Source organism: Bradysia coprophila, unplaced genomic scaffold, assembly GCF_014529535.1.
Source record: "Bradysia coprophila strain Holo2 unplaced genomic scaffold, BU_Bcop_v1 contig_350, whole genome shotgun sequence".
Taxonomy (NCBI): domain Eukaryota; kingdom Metazoa; phylum Arthropoda; class Insecta; order Diptera; family Sciaridae; genus Bradysia; species Bradysia coprophila.
The window spans coordinates 11,162,989-11,185,219 of NW_023503608.1; the positions used below are offsets into that span (position 1 = coordinate 11,162,989).

The 22,231-nt window shown below is 31.6% G+C and overlaps 1 protein-coding gene across 11 annotated transcripts in view; it reads right to left on the reverse strand.

Moving 5' to 3' along the window:
- The window catches only part of LOC119080990 (PR domain zinc finger protein 10), a 74,594-nt gene that overhangs the window by 33,887 nt on the left and 18,476 nt on the right, over window positions 1-22,231 (reverse strand). For 8 of the 11 annotated variants that reach the window (XM_037189644.1, XM_037189638.1, XM_037189643.1 and 5 more), the window contains exons 2-3: window positions 14,456-15,756; window positions 8,987-9,088 (exon numbers count right to left, since the gene is read on the reverse strand). In XM_037189644.1, the coding sequence (XP_037045539.1) occupies window positions 8,987-9,088; window positions 14,456-15,061 (708 nt within the window). In that variant the 5' untranslated portion in view covers window positions 15,062-15,756. The remainder of the gene's footprint in view (window positions 1-8,986; window positions 9,089-14,455; window positions 15,757-22,231) is intronic. The other 3 variants (XM_037189645.1, XM_037189640.1, XM_037189646.1) reach the window with 2 other exon arrangements.

Consider the following 22,231-nt stretch of genomic DNA (forward strand, 5'->3'; position numbering starts at 1 on the left):
CATTTAAGTTTGTTATTTATTTTCATTTACTTTATGGCAAAGCTTTAAATTTATTATTAATAAATTGAGTCAAGCGCGCAGAATCACATCAGGCAACGCATGTGTGAATATAAATTTGAAAATTATAATTTTTCTTTCTAAATTTAACCATTTGTTTGAGTGAGACAGATCATGACCGAAACATTAAAATTGATTTCCTTCTACGGATCATTATTTATTACACAGAATTGTTGAAAGTGTGAAAACTAATGAATCGGTTCGACTCAATCGAACGTCACCAGATAGAAAAGGTGAAGATCATGATCAATTTGTCTTGACTGTTACGTCGATATGGGTCAAAGGGCAAGGAAGTTTATTATCGTTATAATCGAGCGTTATACAAAATAAGTTTTAGAAATTATAAATCAGAGTCCACATTTCTATAAGATAGGAACTCATAGCATTTAACAAATACACGATTTCTGTAACTGTAATTCTGATAAATCAACGGGAAACAAATAGTTAGTCACAAAAAAATAGCAGAAATGCTTTATGACTAATGATCTTCGTCCATTTTCGGCTTGTCAGTGCCTACATGAAATAATTCTCTGTAAAAATTACTTCATTTTTGAATCGGGGAAATGATTTTTAAAAATTACGAACGGAGATCCAATATTTTCGCCTAACAATTGATCAGTGAATTAAGAGATTCAATTTAAATTCAAAATTTAGAAGTCTTTCCGGTTGACTCGAGTTGACCTCAAAACTTCAAATTCTAACATTTTAACAAAAAAAATAATCGAAAACGAACAACAAATCAGAGAAAAAATTACCCCGGTCCTTATAATTAAGTTTGTTTACTCACTATTTAAAAGAAAAATGTGGCATAAATGCACTGCTGCTTCGAACTGATATATTCCAATATTCCAATCAGTCAAAACTAAATATTATTTCACTCAAGTACGTTAAATGAAAATAAGTCAACCACAACTCAAGTGATCAAAGGTCAACATCCTTTTTTAGCGTCAACATTTTACAATTAATCAATAATTTGGAGAAGACAAAGCTTAAAACTTATAATTCGGTGGCACATTAATTTCAAAACAGGAATCGAATCACAATATATTTCCCTTACACGTATAATATGGCACGAGTCGTATCAATAAAACATTTAAATGAACAACATTTTTTTTGGTTCTTTTTCCACTCTCACCACATCGTTTTTTTTTCGCATAAACTTTACATTACTCTCAAAGTATTTTTTAAATTATTATCATACGGAAAACAATAAAAAATCTTCTTGACAAATTCGAAGACATATTATTCACAATTGGCGCCCAACAAATTCAAGCATTCGCTACAGAAAAAGATTTTCTTAAAACTGAGCACACACATCACAGTAAAAAAATATTCTCAAAAATTCTTCCATGTAACACCATGCGTTGCTTATTTGTAAACGGTCAATTTTTAACTGAATTCGATTTTTTTCAAAAATTGTTTTTCTCCGCTAGAGCGAATCAAATAGATGAGTTCATAATAACATATAAAATGCACCGATACAGCCATTGCAATTTTATATTGCAAATAATGCGGCGCGGTGTGCTCACTAGACATTGCGTCTTATTTCTAAATTAAATATTATAAGAAAAGGAAGAATACGCGAAACGAAAAAGTGCATGGAAAAAAATGAAATAGAAAAATGTGTTGCTTTATACACAGAGAGTGCAGATTCGAAAAAGAAAATAGAAGAAGAGAAAAAACTAGTTGAACGAAAAAAAAAAGTTGAACGAAAAAAAAAATAATAATCTGAGTGCGCGCCCGCAATATTTCCATTCGCTGCAGTTCGGTGCAATGCGCCTTTTACTTAATCTTTGTGTGTTGTGCACCACACAACTTACGATTATTTTTTTTAAATGTTATACCATTCCGTCTTTACTATAAGCAGTTATTTTTATTTATTTATATTTGAAAAGTTTTATTATTCGTTCCTACGTATTTTAATTCTCTTTTTTTTATTTTCATCTTAATTTCATCTCATTCGTCGTTTTTTTCTTTCTTAATTTTCGTAGTGCATTTGCACATCATGCATACATACGTTTTTGCAATTTTTCTTTTTTGTAGTTGATATGTGTGCAGTTCGAGTTCATACATGTTTGAAGCGGTACACATTGGACTCGTAGTAGAAGAAACGAATGTGGTTGTGTGAATTTTCAGCCCATGATTCAAGGGAACACAAAGTATTCATTAGTTTATTAGTCGACATAGACGAAACAAAGTAAGGACCCGTCATAATCAGAGAATCATGATAGTAATTGTGATAATAGTGACAAGATTGGAAGGCTAACTACAACAAAGCTTAACACCCTTTTCATATGTTAACGAAAACTCAGACAAAAGATCTCTTATCAAGCTAAATAAATGTTAAAACTAATGAAGTAATAGATTTCAGTAATATCAACAAGGAAAAATAGCAGACTAAATGATTGAATTGCCATAGCCGATTTAAAAAAGGTTAAGTGTCTATTTTACCTTTCCATTAATTTTCTTGAAAGATCTCAAGTCAAGATCTCAGATCTCGGTTTTCAAATTGATTACTTGTTATAGGAACATGGTATACAAAACATTTTTCGGAATGAATGTGTTTGCATCAAATGTAAACGGGAATATTTAAATTTTTTTCAGCAGAGAAAAATTAAAAGAAGTAAACGAAGCCATGTAGATCGTTTTTTGACTTGCATTATCTGTTTATAACTAACATCATCTGCAACATTTTTAACTGCTATAAATATAATTCAAAAAAACAAAACAAGAAACATTAAGCGCAAAAATAATAATAAAAAAAGATCAACCAGACCTTCCTCAACACATTCGTTGTTAAATGTGTACACACATAACATGGTACTATAAAGCAACAGTTCCAAACACAAAGCTGTAAATGCAGAGAATTTCACCGCATAAATATTATCTTCAATACATACAAAATTATTCTGCCTTCGCGCGCAAATAAAAACAAAAAAAGAGGAAAAGTCAGTAGAATTTAGGCGCAGTCAATTTACAAAGTAAAAAATGTAGCAAACGACATGATCTTTTTACTGTCGTGGATTATATGAGGAGAACACGGATGCTCAAAAATATGTATTTAAATGTACGTAGAAAGGAACCCTTATAAGAGATCTACTTTTTGAATACATATTTTATCCGCCAATTAGCCATAACAGTGTCCGAAGATCTGCTAATTTTATTGCAGTACAAAAGAATTAACGAAGACTTTTTGGCACTTTCTTCCTATAAATCGATATGCAGGGATGATGCCAGTTCTAAGATAGCGGTACTCCTAATATTATCTTACTCCCGTTCGTCCGTTCGTCCGTTCGTCCAAATTAAATATTTTCTTTATTACACAGAACCTGTCAATCAAAAGAATCTTAGAACTACAAACTCTCGGACATTACACGTATCAATGTAATCGACAAATAAATTAATAATGGAAATGAAAAGAAATTTCGGATTTTTTTAATTACAAAACAACCCCTTTTTTATTTGTTCTATACAACAATGCAAGAATTATCTACATTAATATATTCCCATTGAATGTAACGGGCCGAACTAAAAAAAAAGTTAAAAAAAAGGGGTGATTGTTTAGCATTTTTTTCCTTGTTGTTGTTTCAAAGGACACTAGAAAATAAGAGATAACTTTTAATACAGATTCGCGGACACATAATCTCAGTTTTAATAACATTCCATTCGATGGGGTTGATTTTTTTACAGACAGATGCTGAGTGTAGCATTCGTTATGGTATTGGTCAAGAAGTACATTTTTATGAACAGACCCGAACTGGAAGCGTGAAAATCGCAAACGTCATTATAGACGAAATTACCGTGAAAAATAAAATATTAAAAAGAAGTTGCACGCGACAGTTTAACGAATCACATTAACTTTGCTCTTACCATTGCCAGCCATTTTTTTTTTAAATTCTAGAAAGAATTTTTATGGAATATTGAGTTTTCTAAAATGGAACAGTTTTAAATGCAATACTAAGTTATAACCTTTAGTTGAATCTGTCACTTCTATTGTTCAAAATATCAGCTAGTGCTTGATACGAAGACTCATACTTCAATTGTTTTAACGTACATTCTTCCATGTAAGGGAAATCTAACCGGAGTTCATCACTCATGTTTGTTATCGTTGTCAGGTCGTTTCTGAAAGGTACCGAGTTTGAGGAGTAATATAGCAAAACACAAGCATTTGATGATAGATTACTGTTGAGAGAGGTAAGTGCTCAACGCAACTGTGGCTAACGAAGAGCAATGCTACAAAAAAAAGCCTAGCTTGGAAGAGGAAATATTGACCTTGTGTCGATACATAAAATGGCGTATCTACATCTGTCCAAACTTTTATTTTGACGAGTCGGTTTATGTACCATTCATCGGTTGATGACTTCCAAATCGTGAGTTTATAACTTTTGACAGAGTCACATAATCTTCTACTTCAAATAAAATAGTCACACTACACCATTAATTTCGAGTCTGCCTTATATCCATACATACGAACAAAGAAAAATAAACACTAAGTATGTAATTATAGCATAGATTTCTTCCGCTGGAAATAGTAAAAAATGTTATTCAAAAGTTTAATTCAACTTGTTCTTTTAAATGAAGGAGGAACGACGAAAAAAAATAATATGAAAAATGAATTAAAACTCCGTGCCGTAAACGCGGATTCAAGATGCAATTCTCTATTTATAGAAAAAGAAGAAGTGATGGGAAGAAGAATTCATTATCATGAGGAAAACTTTTATTTTAATTTTCTTTATTTTTCATTTTTTTCTTTCTCTCAACTACATTTTTAGTTGTTGTTGCTGCTGTGTAAAGTTTATAACTTTAATTTGATAAAAAAAATTGTAGAACAATAAACCACATACAAGTGAATAAACACCCAAGTGCTGTCGAGAACAGGGATAATGTGTTAGGTCAATATAGTAGACGAGACATTTTTAATGAAGGACTAGGTATTTTTCTAATAATTAGAATTACTAATATACGCGCTTTGACATCATTCACCTCTTAAACATTTTGAACAATTCTCCCCTTGATCGAGAGGAAAATGATTAATCTGTGACGTTACCAGCGTGAACGCATTTGCGCTCGCGTACTTGAATTCTACAATAAATGGAACTAGTGTGAAGACGCACTACACAAAATCAAGGCGTCATATTCAAAGTTTGATCGAGGCATCGAATCTGATATCATGGTAACAAAGCGGTTTTTATGTCAGGAAACTTCCTCAGCTAGACAACAAGGAAATACACCAAGTGTTCTTAGAATCGACAAATGAGAGTAAATAATTTGAAGAGTATGGGCCAGGGCAATTTTTCGGAATGTTCTAAGTTTTTGTGAAAAAAAATCTCAAAAATAGGCTCTGGAGTGAATGCGAGTTTCTTAGAAAAGGAATTGTCACAACTTTTACGGTTATACAATGTACAAAGGACAATGTGAGAAAATCTCAGATTTTTTTGTGTGTTTTACTTGTACTAGAAAAGAATCATTCAAACTTAACCAGTTCCTGAATACAGCAAAAAAAAGTCCCAAAAAATAATTTTAATTGGAAAGGGGTTGAAGTTCCTACTGAACAAAAGACATTTTTTTCGTCACCAAACCGGATTGATGATGTATGACGAACGAAATTACCATACCACATATAATGTGTTTAGATCCTTACAATAAGAAAGTTGATATGTTTGCTGTAAAGAACAACGACTCGTTAGTGAATTTCACTGGAAAAAATTTAGCGGAAATTCGAGACCAAACTAGTTTGATAGATATTTTGTATCCACCTTGTACAGTGAAAAAATAATAATTTTAAAATGTATATCCGGGTATACGAATATCTCAAACATGTTTGTAGGATTAGGATTGTTTGTTGACACTTTGCAGTGGTCGACCGAGTGGCAGAAAACAACAACCATTACAGTTAATGATTGGAGTTGAAAATGCAATTCTCAATTTATTGGTAGAAATCCGCCATTGATGAATACGCTAAATACGCTTTTTGAATGAGACAGTTTGTAATGGATTTTAGTGGTTTTCTTTCTAAAATTTGTTATCACAATTAAGCGATGTTACCTTCGTGTGTATGTTACGAAAGTGTTTTTATTATAAACAGAGAGAAGTTACTTAATTGAATCAGTATTGATTATGCAGTTATTATGCTATTATTACGAAATCACGGCATTCGTAATAAATAGCGTAATAGCGATGGATAAAAAAATAATTCAGTTTAGAAACTTATTTCGACAGTTGCAAAGGTACAAGCAGCGAGGTTTCGTTAAAATCTTGGCCTTACTTAATTGGGCAATGCGTAGGCATATTTTTGTTGGCCCTTTTATTTGGTAAGATACATTTGGATTCGTGGTTGGACGCGGCTCGATGATATTCCTTTAGAAGGGTTTTGTTCACGGAGTTTTAGATTTTCTAATTCCTTTTCTCACTCTCCTTCCTTTTTGCCTTCTTCTTTCCTTTGGTGTAGTTTATTTAATGTATGGGTTTTAATTCATACACAGGTTTTGGTAGTCGTTTCCAGGCTTATGCTAATCTAGTTTCACCGAGGGTTTAACGTAATATGCTTAAACGTATGCTTGTTGTATCGCTGGATGGAATCTCACGAATTATACAAATCGAATGCAAAATGACCGCTTCCTTGATTGAAATAAACATGAAGGCTCGCTTGAAACACTAACATGGGGTGGGGAACAAAGTCATGAAAAAGTGGAACGGTTACAAAATGCAAATTATAAAAACAAAAACAAAATATTTTTTGAATATTTACATTATTCTCCTCTGCAGAGTCTGCATTGTAATAATACGTACAAATTCGAATTTTTAAGTACAAAAATAACAGACAAAAAGGCGAAGTTATTGTTTATTTAAAGCGAAAAAAGTTTAGTTAGTTTATTTATGTTAGGTACTCCCGAAACGGACATTGTTTAATTCGAGTACATAAATTTACTGGCTCAACGTTTAAAAAAAAAAACGAACAAATTGTCTGCAGAAAATTAATTTCCAACCAGTAGAAACGAAGATCAAGATCTATGCATAATTTTCGAATTGAAAATGAATGATTTTGGTGGAATATTATAGACGTAAAAACATGTCTCGGTTTTTCGTCTTTTTCATGTCTTTTATGAATATTAATTTTAAATAAAAAAAAATTAAAAGAAAAAGAAAAGAAAATGGCGCGCTGATTTATGCAAAATGTTACGTTGGATATGTTCAAAAAGCGTAACAAAAATAAAAATGGGAAAAAATTATCTTCTTTTTTTTCGCTTGATAATTATGTGTGTAAGTGTGTGAATTTTCCATTTCTCAACGGACACAAAACCCAACCCAACAGTATCAATACCAGTAGCATTATAATTAAGTCGGATTTTAATTCCACTCATTATTGTAATTAAATAAATTAAATAAATTTTTCGATTATGATCTGTACGTAGCCATGACTACGTATACTATTATGTTAGTTTAAATGTGAAGAAAGTTATTGACAAGTAAATTACTGTTGTCAGACAATGAACACTGTGTAGTGTATGTATACATTTTCGTTATACCTTGTATACCGACAAAACGCACTTCGGAAGGTATATAATATCTGATAGAACACATGGTAAACATTACTCAACGAAACAGTTTCAGGGCCAATAATGTTTGTAATATTAAAGTTTTAATCAAAACTTTGTTGTTACACATCAAAATATCACTTCAAATAATGAATTCAATTCGTTTTTCCGTCTGCAAAAATCGAACAAATTTTACTTACCAAAATATTTTTGTTTTAATTGACTCAAATTAAAAATTGTTTTCATTAAGTTCAGACACATCTTTTCATGAGAAAAGACAAAATGTTTCATCGATGATCAATAATCATTTTGTTGGAATAAAATGTTAGTTTAGTGTTGCGTGTGATTTATATGTGATGGAAAATATGACAAATCTTAACACAAACTTAGTCAACGAAAACTGAAAAAAAACCATGCCAACAAAAAAGGTTTCTGAATTGGTCAGTTCATTAAACAAAAATCAAATCTCTCTTTAGCTCAATCGATAAAACAACAAATAATCATCACAACAAATTGCACACAAAAGGAAAATTAAAGGATATTTATTCGTAGTAGCAAATGAATTGATTTCTTTGTTTCCGATTGAATTAGTAGGTTCCCGGCAATTTGAAAAAATAAAAAAAAAACCTTTACAAAAAAGCGAATCATCTGCTGTCGACAACAAAAACTAAAATAAACGATGTGATCTAGCTAGCGTTTTCTTATATAGTAAACCTTATGTTGAAACAAATGGAGTAATAGATTTTACGTGTTACGGCATGTTTCATTTTCATTTACATTGCCTAATCGCGTAAAGCATTTTACTTACGAGGTTCCAAGTTGTTATTTGACAAGTGGGGAATACAGCCCTCCCCTTCGGGTCGGACAGTAACACCCCACTTATCAAATACACAACTTGGAACCTCGGAAGTAATATACTATTGTATAAAACACTACGCGATACTTTGAACAAAAGAAATATCAAACTTGCTGATGATGTCGCGATACTCTTGCCGTTTGGAAAGGATTTAAAAGAATTACAAATTTCCAAATGTCCGCTACTGATCACTATTTAGAATTTTATTAAAATATTGAAAACGTTATGAATAATAGACCTATACTCATTCGACCCAGTCTACATATTATACGTTTTTTGTTACATCGCCGGCTAGAAAACTATCACCAAAATTTGTGGTTGAACAGGTGATTGTGAAACTGATTTCTCTCATATCTTCCGACCCATCCATTTACTACTACTTAAAGTATAAAATCAAATGTTAAAAATAAAATAAAATTATTCGTCGACATATCGAACTAATCAAAATCATTTGGTTGTATGTGTGTATGTAACTTTTCAAATTAAAAATTTAAAATAAAAATGATTATTGCGATAGATCTGTGGAAGAGTACTATACACAACGGAAGAGATGCCAACTCACTCGTTGAAGGGTTGACCAGCATTCTTCAAGCGTTCGTTCACTGATCGCCGCTGCACTATTTGGTCTTGACATTTGTAGCTACGTGTTTTTTATCGTTTTTTTATTTTTTTTTTTGTTTTGTATTTCCCAATTTATTATCCGTTTGTCGATTGGTAAATAATTTTTTTCATGGTGTCGATAAAAAAAAAATTATTTACAATTTCGTCGTTTATGTAAATCAATCCATTTTGTGCAATTTAATTAATTATTGGTATGCGGTAAGCGTTTTTTGGGGAAGAAAAGAGAATAAAAAACAATTTATAATGATTTTGTTCAACGAATTTTGTTCATAAGTTTTGCTTTAAATATTTTAAAAATTCAGTAAATAAAGATAAAATGCTAATTTAATTAGGAATTATATGTGGTGGACCCAGAACTGATTATATATTTGTTGATATTCTCTTTAAATTTACTTGATTCGATGTGTTCATATCTCTTAGTATTATAATTATTTTTAGTTTCATTTGTCATTATGTCGAGACTATCGATAAAATGTATTCATGCATTTGATCCATTGCTAACTAAGCACTTGGCTGACATTTAAAGAAAATGAAAGAAAAATTGGCTTTAATCAACTCAATTGATAAAAAAAATAACAAAAGAAGCGACTTCTGGTATTACTCAAAAATCGAAAGAGCAGTCTTTGTTTTTCTAACAATCAATAACATGATGTATTTCGCGCAGAAAAAAATTCTTCAATATCAAGTTCTGATCGTTTCTGTTAGTCGTGTAATATTTTTCATTAAATTCATTCATTTATTTGCCTGGAAATAAAACGGGGCTGATCAGTTTTGATTTTGAGAAATTATAGTTCGAATAATTTGTTTTTGCTATCATTTGCCGACTCTTTCTCCCTGTATGAAAATAGTCACAATTCAACTTTTACACAGCTAGTTATCTATAATCGGTAGCGACGTTAATAAAAGATACGACCAGCAATATGGTTTTACATAGGAAACCAAATGTTCAAACTAATGAACGACTAGATTTTGTATCGAATTTAAGTAGAAGAAGTAGCAGATTGAATTATTATGTCGGGATGCACTTACTGTTTATAAAAGGTGAAAATAATTCTATCAGCAACATGTTTCATTTACAAGACTTGGGAATTTAAATCATTTCAATCTTATATGAACATTTCCTTCTGAATTTCAATATTACTTTTCCAATATCAAAATTATTTTTGGAAATAATCAAGAAACACCAAAACGTAAACTGATTTGACGTTAAACAGTTTTTTCTAAGAGTAGAAAACGAGTGACTTTATCGATAGATGTTTCCGTCGGCAAATTTTCAATGAATTACCCTCAAACTATACTGAGCGGTCTATATCTTCCAGAAAACTCACTTTTTTTTTGTTGGCAACGAAGATTTTCGAAAAGTAGAAAAATAAATAAAAAGAAATGAAAAATCAAAATAAATTTTTTATTAAAAACATAAAACACTTTTTTTTTTACAAACAAAAAAATTAAAATTAAAATTACAATTTTTGATCACAACATTTAACAAAATCTCAAAGCAGAAAATATTTCGCGACAAATAAAAACGTCTAAATTACATTATCATCATCGAACGTATCCTCGCTGTCCACCGTCATATTATCAACTGATTGTACAACCATGTTTCGGCCGGTGAAGCTGATATAAAGGTTCCAAAATAATGTGTTTTTTTAATGTCTCACTACCGATATATCATATCTTTGATACACAAACCAAAATTTATCACAAATTTTCGTTCGATTTTAAAATATCTCAAGAGTTATTGCACTTCCTTTTCTTTAATTTTTTCTTAAATATTTTAAATAAAGTCCACGAATCACTTAGGCTTCACTTGCCGTATTTAATAAGAACATTCAATCAAGAAATAGAAAATGTTGTAGAAATTAAGCTTTCCTTGGTTTCTATTCGTGACCACGATCCGCGACGTTCGAATAAAAATTAAGTTAACTTGAGAAAATTTTCCGAACGTTTCCCAAGTGCGACGAGGAGAAAAAAAAATAAATAAGTAAAAGTAGTAGCAAATAAATAAAAAAAACCGACACATCCAACACCGAAAAATCCGTTAAAAATTTCCGTTTTCTTGTGAGAAAAGAGCGAGAGAGAGTAATATACTCTTAGTCCCGATATATAAGCGCATTCGCGTCCTTACGATTAAACAATTTTTTCCCGTTGATCGAACCGAAAACTTTTGATATCAATTGAACAACAACAATGTGTAAAATAATTCAAGAAACCGCTTCTCCTTTTCAAATATATTCTAAGCAAAAAAGAATATCACCATCCTTACAGGATGACAACCTTAACCCTTCTGTTTATTGTGCACGACGTAAAAATTCTCAGCGCTCCTTCTTTTAATGTATAAGTGCACTTTTATAAAATATACACAAAAAAGATCTATCCGAGAAGCTACGAGTTTCGTGTACATACTTATTTATATACAATTTTATACTCCAACCCTAAAAATAAAATACAACGTACAAATAACGATATAAGGGGATGTAGGTTTTTTTCCTATTTGTATTTCTTCTTCTTTTCTTTTTTTTTACGTCTTCTTTTTTCCATCCATACGGCCGTACTCAAACAACCCTGCAACGACAACTTTGGTCATAGGTATATCTTTCTCGATACAAAAAAAAAATTATCCTCTCTCTTCAGATACACGGCCGACGCCGTTTGGAATTGTGTATATTTACGAAAAAGAAAAAGAAAAGGAAAATTTTTCAAACACATAAACCATTCCACCACCACTTCTTCTTTTACCCGTATATAATACCGTACAACATCATGAGCATACATTGTGACACACACCTATACATTACCATTTACATTTTGAGAAATACAATTTTTTTTATAAATCCAACCCTCCGCATAGAAATTTAAATGTAGTGGGGATATCTAAGAAATTGTGTTCGCTTGTATGTGCTCATTGAGAATTAGGGGAGAAAATATATATAAAATTCGAAAAAAATATCATTGGCATAAGTATGAAACCACCACTATAGAGAGGAAACTCGGCTCTTCTTCGGATTTTTCACAACGATTTTCCTTTGGTATTTTTTGGGATTTATTTTCCTTCGGATGGAGTCGTTTGCTTTTGCTAACGGAGAGTACATGGTTCTCTAATGAGGAATATTTTGGCTGGTTATAAGAGAGGGGAGTTTTGTGCGAACGATGGACAGTAAGATGTTTCGAGCGAATGTGTTAAAAAGCATAGGTCGAATTTTTCGCATCTATGAACGATTTTCAAATTTGTTTATTAAATCCATCAATCAGTAACCTCTCATCAATATTTGTTCAATAGAAGATTAATAGAATCTGCACCGACATTGCTGTGCCACAAATCACACGTACAACATCAGGCTAAAGAAATGTAGTATGGAAAAAAAAGAACGTAAAAAAGAACACTATGTTTTCTAACATTATATTCCGGGGAAAGGGGTTGTTACATTAACCCCGCCCTGCTGTTGATTCGTCCATTACTTGTACATATACACACAGAAAAATAAATTTTTATTATATACCCACTTTATATAATAAAAAAAATTGCAAAAGAGTGGTAGAAAAAACGAAAGAAAATCAAAAAAGAAACATCCCTTCTTATCCTTGGGAGTTCCTACTCGTCGAATTTCGTGTTTGTGAGCAGAGTTGGTGTACATGTGTGTATATATTCATATATATGCAATCGAGAATATCGATATGCAGCGAACATTTTTCTGGATACAATTTTTCCGTTCGGAGTGTTTTGAAAATATTGTTTTGAGAGAATATTACTGAAAGAAAATTTCAGTATTTCTTAGAACTTCTCAGCGGTATGGTTTAGTATATCGACCCGAACGATGTAAAAATAATTGTCTTAAATGTTTACCATCTACGTAATTTTATTCACTGACCTTGAGCAAACACGTTTTGACATAATAAAATCGCATTCTTATTAGATTATATGTTGTTATATGTTAGGTAGGCAACGTAGGTAACGAACTTTAAAGAAGATTGTTTTTGGGGATATTTTCATATTGTGGAATAGTACGACAATTATTTTTATGGCAGCTATATCTGAGGATTGTAAAATTTTTGAGATACTTCGGTTTGGGTTTATTTCACAAGAATGTACGGTGTTGGTCTTCTGGGCGAATTTTCTTTTTGCGAGTGGCTGTTTTTGACCAGTACGTTTCTGATTTTACTGATTTCAACTGGTGTAGGCAATTGACTCAATGAATTTAGAGTTTTCCTAAGTAAAACATTTTCAGTATGAAAGTACCTTGATTCGAGAATGGGTGAACATAAATAGGTCCAGCTTTATGACCTAAATTTCGTTTTTTTTTTAATTCAATTTGTACTAGATACTCAGTAATTTTTGAAACAGAAAATTAATTTCGAAAATATACGAAAAATATTCTTCGATTTTCATTTCTGAAAACATTTTAGGGTTATGGTATCACTTATTTACTTCCACTCATACCGGACTCAAAAATTTTCAGTATAAATAATTCCATTCAATGAAACAAAGCTAAATCATTTTTTCACTAGATCAACTTCGAACAGAGTTTTTCTGGAATATTTTTAAAAATATTTCCATATGAACTGCTTAAATATCAGTCAGTCAATCATTCACTAATATGTATAGAAAACACCCATTATAATTCAACTAGACAATTTTCCTATTTAATGCTATCCATGTTATGAACATTATTCATTTGTAATTTTCTTTTAATTCAAAAAAGAAACGAAATTAATAATTTATAACAAAATAACAGGTTGTTCGGGGTTTGTTATGTCCCAACATATTTTCAATTCCAATTTTAATGGATTGTTCACATGTTATTCCGTTTATTTTTCGTATTTTTTTTTCGTTTCTTCTCTTTTATACTTAATTTTAAATAAATAATAGTGTACCGAGTAGCAGCCATACAATTTAATAAGTACATTGCGTAATTTATTCGTCGTATTTTGTTATTATTTGTACTATTAAATCTTTACCCCAGTCCTATGTTTGTGGTAATCAAGGCGAACTAAACTTTTTTTTTTAAATTTATTGTAGAGATATGAACACAAAACGAATCGACGTTGGCAGTTAAATTTAATATTTCTGGTTTTGTAATATAATTTTGTTGATGAAAGTGGTCCTTCATTTGTTATAATGTGAACTGTTGATATTTTCACTGACAGAAATATTCTCATTTTCTGGTGTCCACTCATAAATTCCGAAATTGAATGTGTGATGTAAAATCAGTTAAATTTGAGTGTTATACTGTGCAAGTGCAAATATTTTAATTTTTCCTTTATGAAAACTCGATGTTATGCATTTTTCTGTGTGCGAAAAAACTCAGTAACTGATTATTACATCGCAAACCACTTTTCTAACAAATTAAAAAAATTAAAACAAAAAAAAATTGAAAATTTCACTCACCTGAAATTCATTCACCAATTTCTCTGTATTCATTTTATTATCAGGTGTTGAACTTCCACCAGGTGTATGAGACTGTGGTGGATGTTGTTGTTGTTGATTTTGTTGAAGATTTTGTTGCTGTACGGCAGCCAAATGCATATGCATATTTGATGACGTTCCATCACTCGGTGTCAAATGGCCACCGGAACCCGGTATTGGTGTCGTTAAACTTCCCGAACTTGTACCGGGTCCGTTGCTCGTCATACTCGACAACATGTTGGCACTTTGTTGATGTAAATTTGCTTGTTGTTGCTGGTTCAGCTGTTGTTGTAACTGATGATGTAATGTCGTTGGAGACAGTACCGGACCGTGATGTGATATTGGACTAACTGACGGACAGCCACCGGCAACGCCTGCCGAATTGGTTGTCACTAGTGATGTGGCAGCCGATACAGCCGCATTCAGATTATTTGTAAGCATCGATGATGATGGTGTTGAGGTGGATATCATAAGATTTGTGGTAAGTGAATGGTTCCCAAGTGGTGGACCACGGGCCTGTTGCCAAAAATCTGTATTCATTTTGAAAATGGTTCGATTGTTGGCTTGCTGTTGCACGTCTGTGGTCATTTGGTGTGATGGATAGTCTGTGATACGATTGTATGGAATGGTTGACCGAAGATCCAAAGCTTCGGCTTTAATTTTGACAGATTGGTCGAGCCAACGATTGACAAAATTTTCTACGTCGTTTTGATCCACTTTTATGATTTCTTTTATGCTCGCAAATTAGTGTTTTTCGTTCGAAAAACAAATTGGTCAAGGAGCCTATTCGGTTTCAGTTTATTGGTTCATTGCGATTAATTTGGTCGAATTAATCGTGTTTGGGTTTATTTAAAATTTTTATTAGCACATATCAGTGTAATTGCGACACCTTTTTATGATCACTACACATTTGTAACATTTATTTAATTTTGGACTGAGTAAAACGTTTGATCAAAATGCTTTGTCAGTAACACCATGGTTTATTGTTATCCGGTTAATTTTTTTGGCACAACAAACGTAAACGAATGTTTAAAAAAAAGAAATTAAGAAAATTTTCTTTCAACACCCAGAATTGATTTCAACTATAATTTTGGTCACAGGTACACATATTAATTAATTATTAAACTTTTTCTTTTCTTTTATAAAAATCAATTTTGCTCCGTTTTTTGCCATTGGTCACAGAACAGTCAATAGTTACTCTATGTTTAACGTAGTTATCTGATAGTAGATTGGTTGTCCGTGATCTCCTTGTTACAATAAGGTGATTTCCGTTGATTATTTATCTGAAAATTAGAAAGAAAAAATAATTACTGACCAAGCAAAACAACAATTTTATAAAAAAAATAATTTTCAACTTTTCATTTCTTTTTTTTAATTTATGGACACAAAAAATTGATTACGTATTTTACTGAGTATATGAAACTTTGATAACAAGAATATAAGTCATGAAGTATATGCAATGTTTATATTATATCGTACGAGTTTATTATATACACTGTGCTGAAAAACATTTGGTTGAAAATGTCAAGTGTCGGATACATTCACTTAAAGGGAACATATAAGAAAATCCGCAAAGTCTCTTCAGAATCGTTTTGAAAATACTATCACTTCAAAAACGTTTACTTCAAAAACTATTTCGAAAAAAAATTAATAATTTTTTCGGTTTTAATAAATCTAAAAATAATCCAAATAAAGAGTCGAATTGTGTTGACTCCACAAAATTCCCTAAATTGAATTTTTGCATTTTTCCTCATTCAATCGCATATATAATCCAAATATTCCATCATACGGTTCTTGTGAAGCTCGACAGTACGAAACACGAAAATAGCAGATTTCCATAGATTCTTTGCACACGTTTTCCAAACGCTGCAAAAGCTCTATTATATAATAGATGGTGTGGATAAGTTACGGAAAAGGAAAGTTGAAAAGTGACAGTTGTAATTCGGTGCAAATAAAATTTCGAAATTTTAAATTTTTGATAAGCTGATAACACATGACGATAACAAAATTTATTTTCGGAATTTTATTTATAAAAATAAAAATTTTCAAATAATTGGAATATTTACCGAGGAAATTTATTACAATTTACGAGTTAAAATTTTTTTAAATGTTAAATTTAATTTCAAAATTTTAATTAATTAATTCAACAAATAAATTTAAAAAATTAATTTATCAAAAGAAAAAATGAAAATCAATCTCGCCGAAATATATATTTTTTCTATTCGCCTATTGTTCTAACTAAGAACATCTTCCACCCACGACCGTACGAAACAAACTAACTTCCTTTCAACGAAAACTTACTAATATATAAAACTCAAAACCGTTGAGCTTTTCCATGTAAGACGACGTATAAGAAAATAAAAACAGAAACGAAGAAAACGCAAAGAAAAGCGCAAAAGAGAGAAACAAAAAAGTCTGTCGAAACACAACTCAAAAAAGTGAATTTATTTTCCGTCTTCAATTTAACCCGCTTTTCTTACATTTCCCAAAAGCCATCTCCATTGTACGGCCGTATAATACGAAGCCAAACGCAAAGCGAACGTATATTAAAAAGAAGAGAGAGAATAATCAAGAAAATCACAAAATACAATATTGTTCCGGAGGAATATTGTTTATAGCGCGTATAACAAATAAGAAAGTTGGATATAATGGCAAAGCCTTTTTCCACACACGCGACGTCGTCGAGACGACCGTGAACGTCTAACTAACTTTCTATATGTACACATTACAAAACTCGAGCTATTTTCCAGAAAATGTATGAAAATATTTTCCTTCGAAAAACCCAAAGCATAATGTCTAAGAGAAGCTGGGGAAGTTTTCTTTTCAGTACAAGGCAAAGCATTACTTAGCCTCACGAAAATAGTATTACAACATAAATGTACACACGTATACATATAACGCGAACGTATATTACGATTTGAGAGTTTCTAGTTTTCATAACATCGGCTACACATTCACCTTCTTCTTCTTGTTCATCTTCGTTCCATCTTCTACTTCTACTTTAGAACATTTTTCGATGGAGCAACATTTTCTGTTTATCGTTTTCATTCTCGCGGTGGCGGGTGAAAATTTTCTGTTTTACTTGCAAACGTTGTTACACATATAACACGCATGTACATCAACCATAACAAGAGGCATGTGTAGTGTGCTGCTATAGTTGTGTTTATACATCCTTAGTTTATGTGTTAAGTTCAATATACCCTACACTACACATGGTCGTACGTATTATTGTCTTACGTTATTAAGATATTGAAGGTGGTCAGTCTTTTTAGAGTTGAAATTACATTTTGGTGTAGAATTAGATTAAAATCTATTTGAATAAAAATTGAATTGAAATTAGAATTATTGTCTTGATCAGTTTTACGAAAAGAAATTTGAGTAAAAATTATTGGGATCAAGAAAGATTTGTTTTAACTTCTAATTGCTAAATTTACTTAATAGCTGTTAACGAACAGCTGTTCGTAACTGTAACATCATTGAAGGATTAAAGTGTTTCAAGTAAATTTGAACAAAATCAATTTTCTTTCTGAACGACCACGGAACACACATCTCCCTTCAATTACATTGGCTAAATTCGAATAATTGGTTGCATTTTTCTAGATTCGATGAATTGGAATTACGTTTTGGCTTAGTTGATTCATAACAAATTTCTTATTTCCTATTTAAATTTACTTCACTTGTGCAAACTGAAAATATTATTTATAATATTCTAAGTAAAACAACATTCTCACTTCATTATTTATTGCTAAAAATTAAATTGGCCTTATTCCGATTCACAACGTTGAGATATCATTTTCGCTTCTATCCTTATTTCCTAATTCTTTTTCGCTGTAAGCTCCTTACTTACAATAAATTTTCTATTTTCTCTCCCGTGGCTTTTCTCTCGGAGTAACTCATTCATTTTCATATAAACAATCTTAATTTCTCCACTCTGGTATAAGATGCTTTCCAGACTCCCTCACTTAAATACGTATCTTTACCAGTAAGAAATATTCACAGCATACACGCTATTCCAATAAGCACAATGCAGTGATATAAAGAAGGGAAAATTTTCCCCATTAAAGCGAACCAGTCGCGAGTCACCCTCTTGCTATTCAAATTTTCTTCATCTCAAATTACACTACACATTGTTCGATGTGGAATAAACTTTAACGGTTGCTATTCATTTCGTGTTTCAAATGGATGTTGTTGGCAAATAACCACTACGCTATTCTAATACACAGCTATTCAAATTTGAATAGATTTTAGGAGCTTTCAACATCGTCATATTCTGGTAAAGTTTAAAGTTGAAGTGAAAACTTTATAAGCAGACACGTATCTACATCTACAATATGATTATATATGTTCTTCGGTAAAGTTAAGATGTGTGGACTTTGTAGGTTACTTATCCTATCACTAATTTTATCAAGAACAGATTGTCCTACTGATTTTATGTTTTCAATCAAGACATAGCAGCTCACATAAATACATAGTATCGTTTTGAACTGCATGACCAAATGATTATAGAGTCAGGTCTCATTGCGAGTACTGTTCCCCTCATATACACAGTTCAGAAAACATTCAAATGGATACAAAAAGTTATCAATTCGACTATAATTTATAACCCTTTAGTTTATACCAAACATATTGTCAAAACCATTCCCTATTCGAATTTAAACAATAGAGTTAAAATGGTACGCCAATATAGCCGGCGAACGGATGAAAACAAACGAGAGAAAAATTATGCAAATGATGATGACCGAGTGTGCAAGAGGACCGTTAAAATAACAACATCCTTCTGGTATCCGATAAACATTTGCTTGTCATTTATCTTGTATATTGCGCTAGCAAAAAAAATCTCAATTAAATATCTGCATAGTAAAGTCCATAGGGCCTCTATATGTTACGTCAGGTAGAAAAATATCCATTGAATACATTAGATGACAGCCAATTTTTTTTTTCGGAATAACAAAAATGTTACCTTTAATCGTTTGATATTATTATAATATTGTACATCTGTCCGGGGTCCGAATATAACCCTTTTACATTTTTGTATGTTGAGTTTTCTACCTAAGTACACACAATGCGCGTTATGTTATTTACGATTCCATGCAGACCATAATATCTTTAATAATAAGATTTTCTAATGATTACTAGCATTACAGCCCGGAAACGGTGGAATGAAATATTTATTGATAATTATAAGAACTAACAATGTCAATTTTTGTTATCGACCCACTTTTTTTTAGATCACCCCACTTGCAATAACAACGTTTCTATAGACATGTAAGTATTTCATTGTGGAATGAATAAAGAGGATTCGAGGATTCGCTTGTCAAACTGTATGTTAGAGATAAAGGATTTTTCTTCCATATCCATTTAGTATCCATATCACAACTTGTGTAAATATAAAGTTCACACTGAGACAATCTGGTACTTCTGTTGTTTAAACAGTTTCTTAATAATACAAATGGGATGATCGAAGCCGCACGCAAAAGTACTAAAATAAATTAGATTAAAGCTTACATCGCGTCACATATGACGTCACGCTATTTTACGGAATTTTCGACACCACTCCTCCCCTTCCTCACGCAAAAAGAGTCAAATTTGACCCAAATTTGTTAGAACCGTCACGTTATGCTTTATTCTCTCTCACCCCATTCGAGTGTGACGTAATATGTGAACAGCCCCTAAAATCTTTTACTTCATTTGTTTCAACATAGACTTCACTGTATAAAAAGAACTCCAACGGAACTTATATCTTATTTTCGTCTTTGCTGTCGATAACAGATGAATATAATCGTTCCCAAAATTGTTTTGATTTGTTGTAGTTTCAATTTCAATTTATTCATTAATTCAGAACAAAAAGGAAGATCCCTATACTAATACTCTGTGCGAAAACAAAATACAACAAATATACAAATTAACACGTAGGGGATAATGCTCGAGCAGGCACAGGCACACCGGAAAGTGCGAAGGGAGTCGAGGAATACCTCCAAATAAATTTCTAAAAATCAAAAGTCAAATTGCCTAAAGTTGACAAGTCACAATAACCGGCAACGTGTTAATTAAACAGACGACACATCGAAAAAATATTGTTTACGAACTTTAGAGACGGAAAATAAGGCGTTAATTTTGGCACAATAGCCCGACATTTTAGACCACGTTTTTTGGTATTGTCTTACAGCCGCAATGATTTAAAACTTTACACAAAAAAACATACTAACGAGAACTACTAAAGTCTGTAGATATTGTTTAACAATTGTCTGGTGATATCATGATATCACTACCTCTCATTAACAGTCGACGTTTAAGGACATACAAAAATCGTTCCAGTTTTACCAAGTACGCTCTAACCGAATTACCGTTTCACTTTTAATTGAAAAATGTACAATCGGCAATTAGATTTATCCAGATTCAGACAATGGGGGTAAGAAAGCAGATTTATGAATTCCATTAATTTCGATTAGATGAATCTTGGATATAAGACGGTCCTTCTAAACATAAAAGACAAAAACCAGTTTTCTTTCCCATTCGCATTTAAATCATTTAATTCAATATGACATTGAACACTTGCGCTAAAGTTTGTACGAATGCATACCATAAATGCTTAAAATGCCAACTGACACACGATAATTTCATTTTACAAGATATTGAGAGAAAATTGGCCAATATAATGCGTCTTAATTATGATGGTTTTGTTGATGATATATTAAGTGTGCAAGAGGAACAATAAAAAACGAAGAGAATTAAAATGCCGATGGGTCATAGGGTTTTCCATGTTGCTAAAAAATTATGTTATAATAGGTACCTTTCGTCCTATATTATTATGGAAGCACATGGATGGTTATCGTGGTTTTGTTTTGAAATTATCTCTTTCGCATTGAGAGATGTGATATTAAGTGTATTTTGATGTGTGTATAGTGTATATAGACGTCGTTTCAATTTCTATAATAGTCTTACGGCATTTATGGTACATCGAACATAACTCAATTGAAAAACGTTTTTACGTTATATATTGTGGTTGAGGGTTGTTTTTAATGATAGGATATAATGCGACATGTGAACATGTTTATTTTTACATTTTTAATCTAATTTGCATATCAACTCTTACGTTATACACATACAATATAACCATTTGTATATCGATTCAAGGTCATCACATTACACTGTTCTTTACATTTTAATCTCATTGTATCGCTTAAAATGTTAGTAATTATCTGTAATTTGTGCGTAACCATAAGCTCAACGATTATGCTTATATTGAAAATTGTATGATAAGTGTAATTTTCTGTGGAAGCTAAGGTCAGACTACTTGTAATCTACGGAAATATAGAAATGTGTATACACATGTCAATACTTTGCATAATGAATGAAAATTATGTGATGACTAGTAAGTATACTTCACTCACTGATGTTGATTAAAACATCAAGGTCTCATAATTAATTTTTTCATTTGTTTGATCGCCTTTTCGAGATAATTTTTCTTTTCATAAAATGTAATGTACGAATGGATTCATCAGCGGAAACATGTCTTGAAAAATAGGAACAAGGAACCTTTCTAGCGAATGTACTCTCTCTCTCTCTCTGATCTGAGCTACCACAATCAATAGTTTCTGTTTTCAATTCCTTTATCATTTTTTAAAATATGTCATCCTAGATATATGGAAAACCGACATTCAGTTTAATAATAAATGTTTTATACGCGACAGTAATATGCCACAAATTACTATTTACGTATTATTACTGAAGAGGGTGTGTATCGCCGCGTATATATTG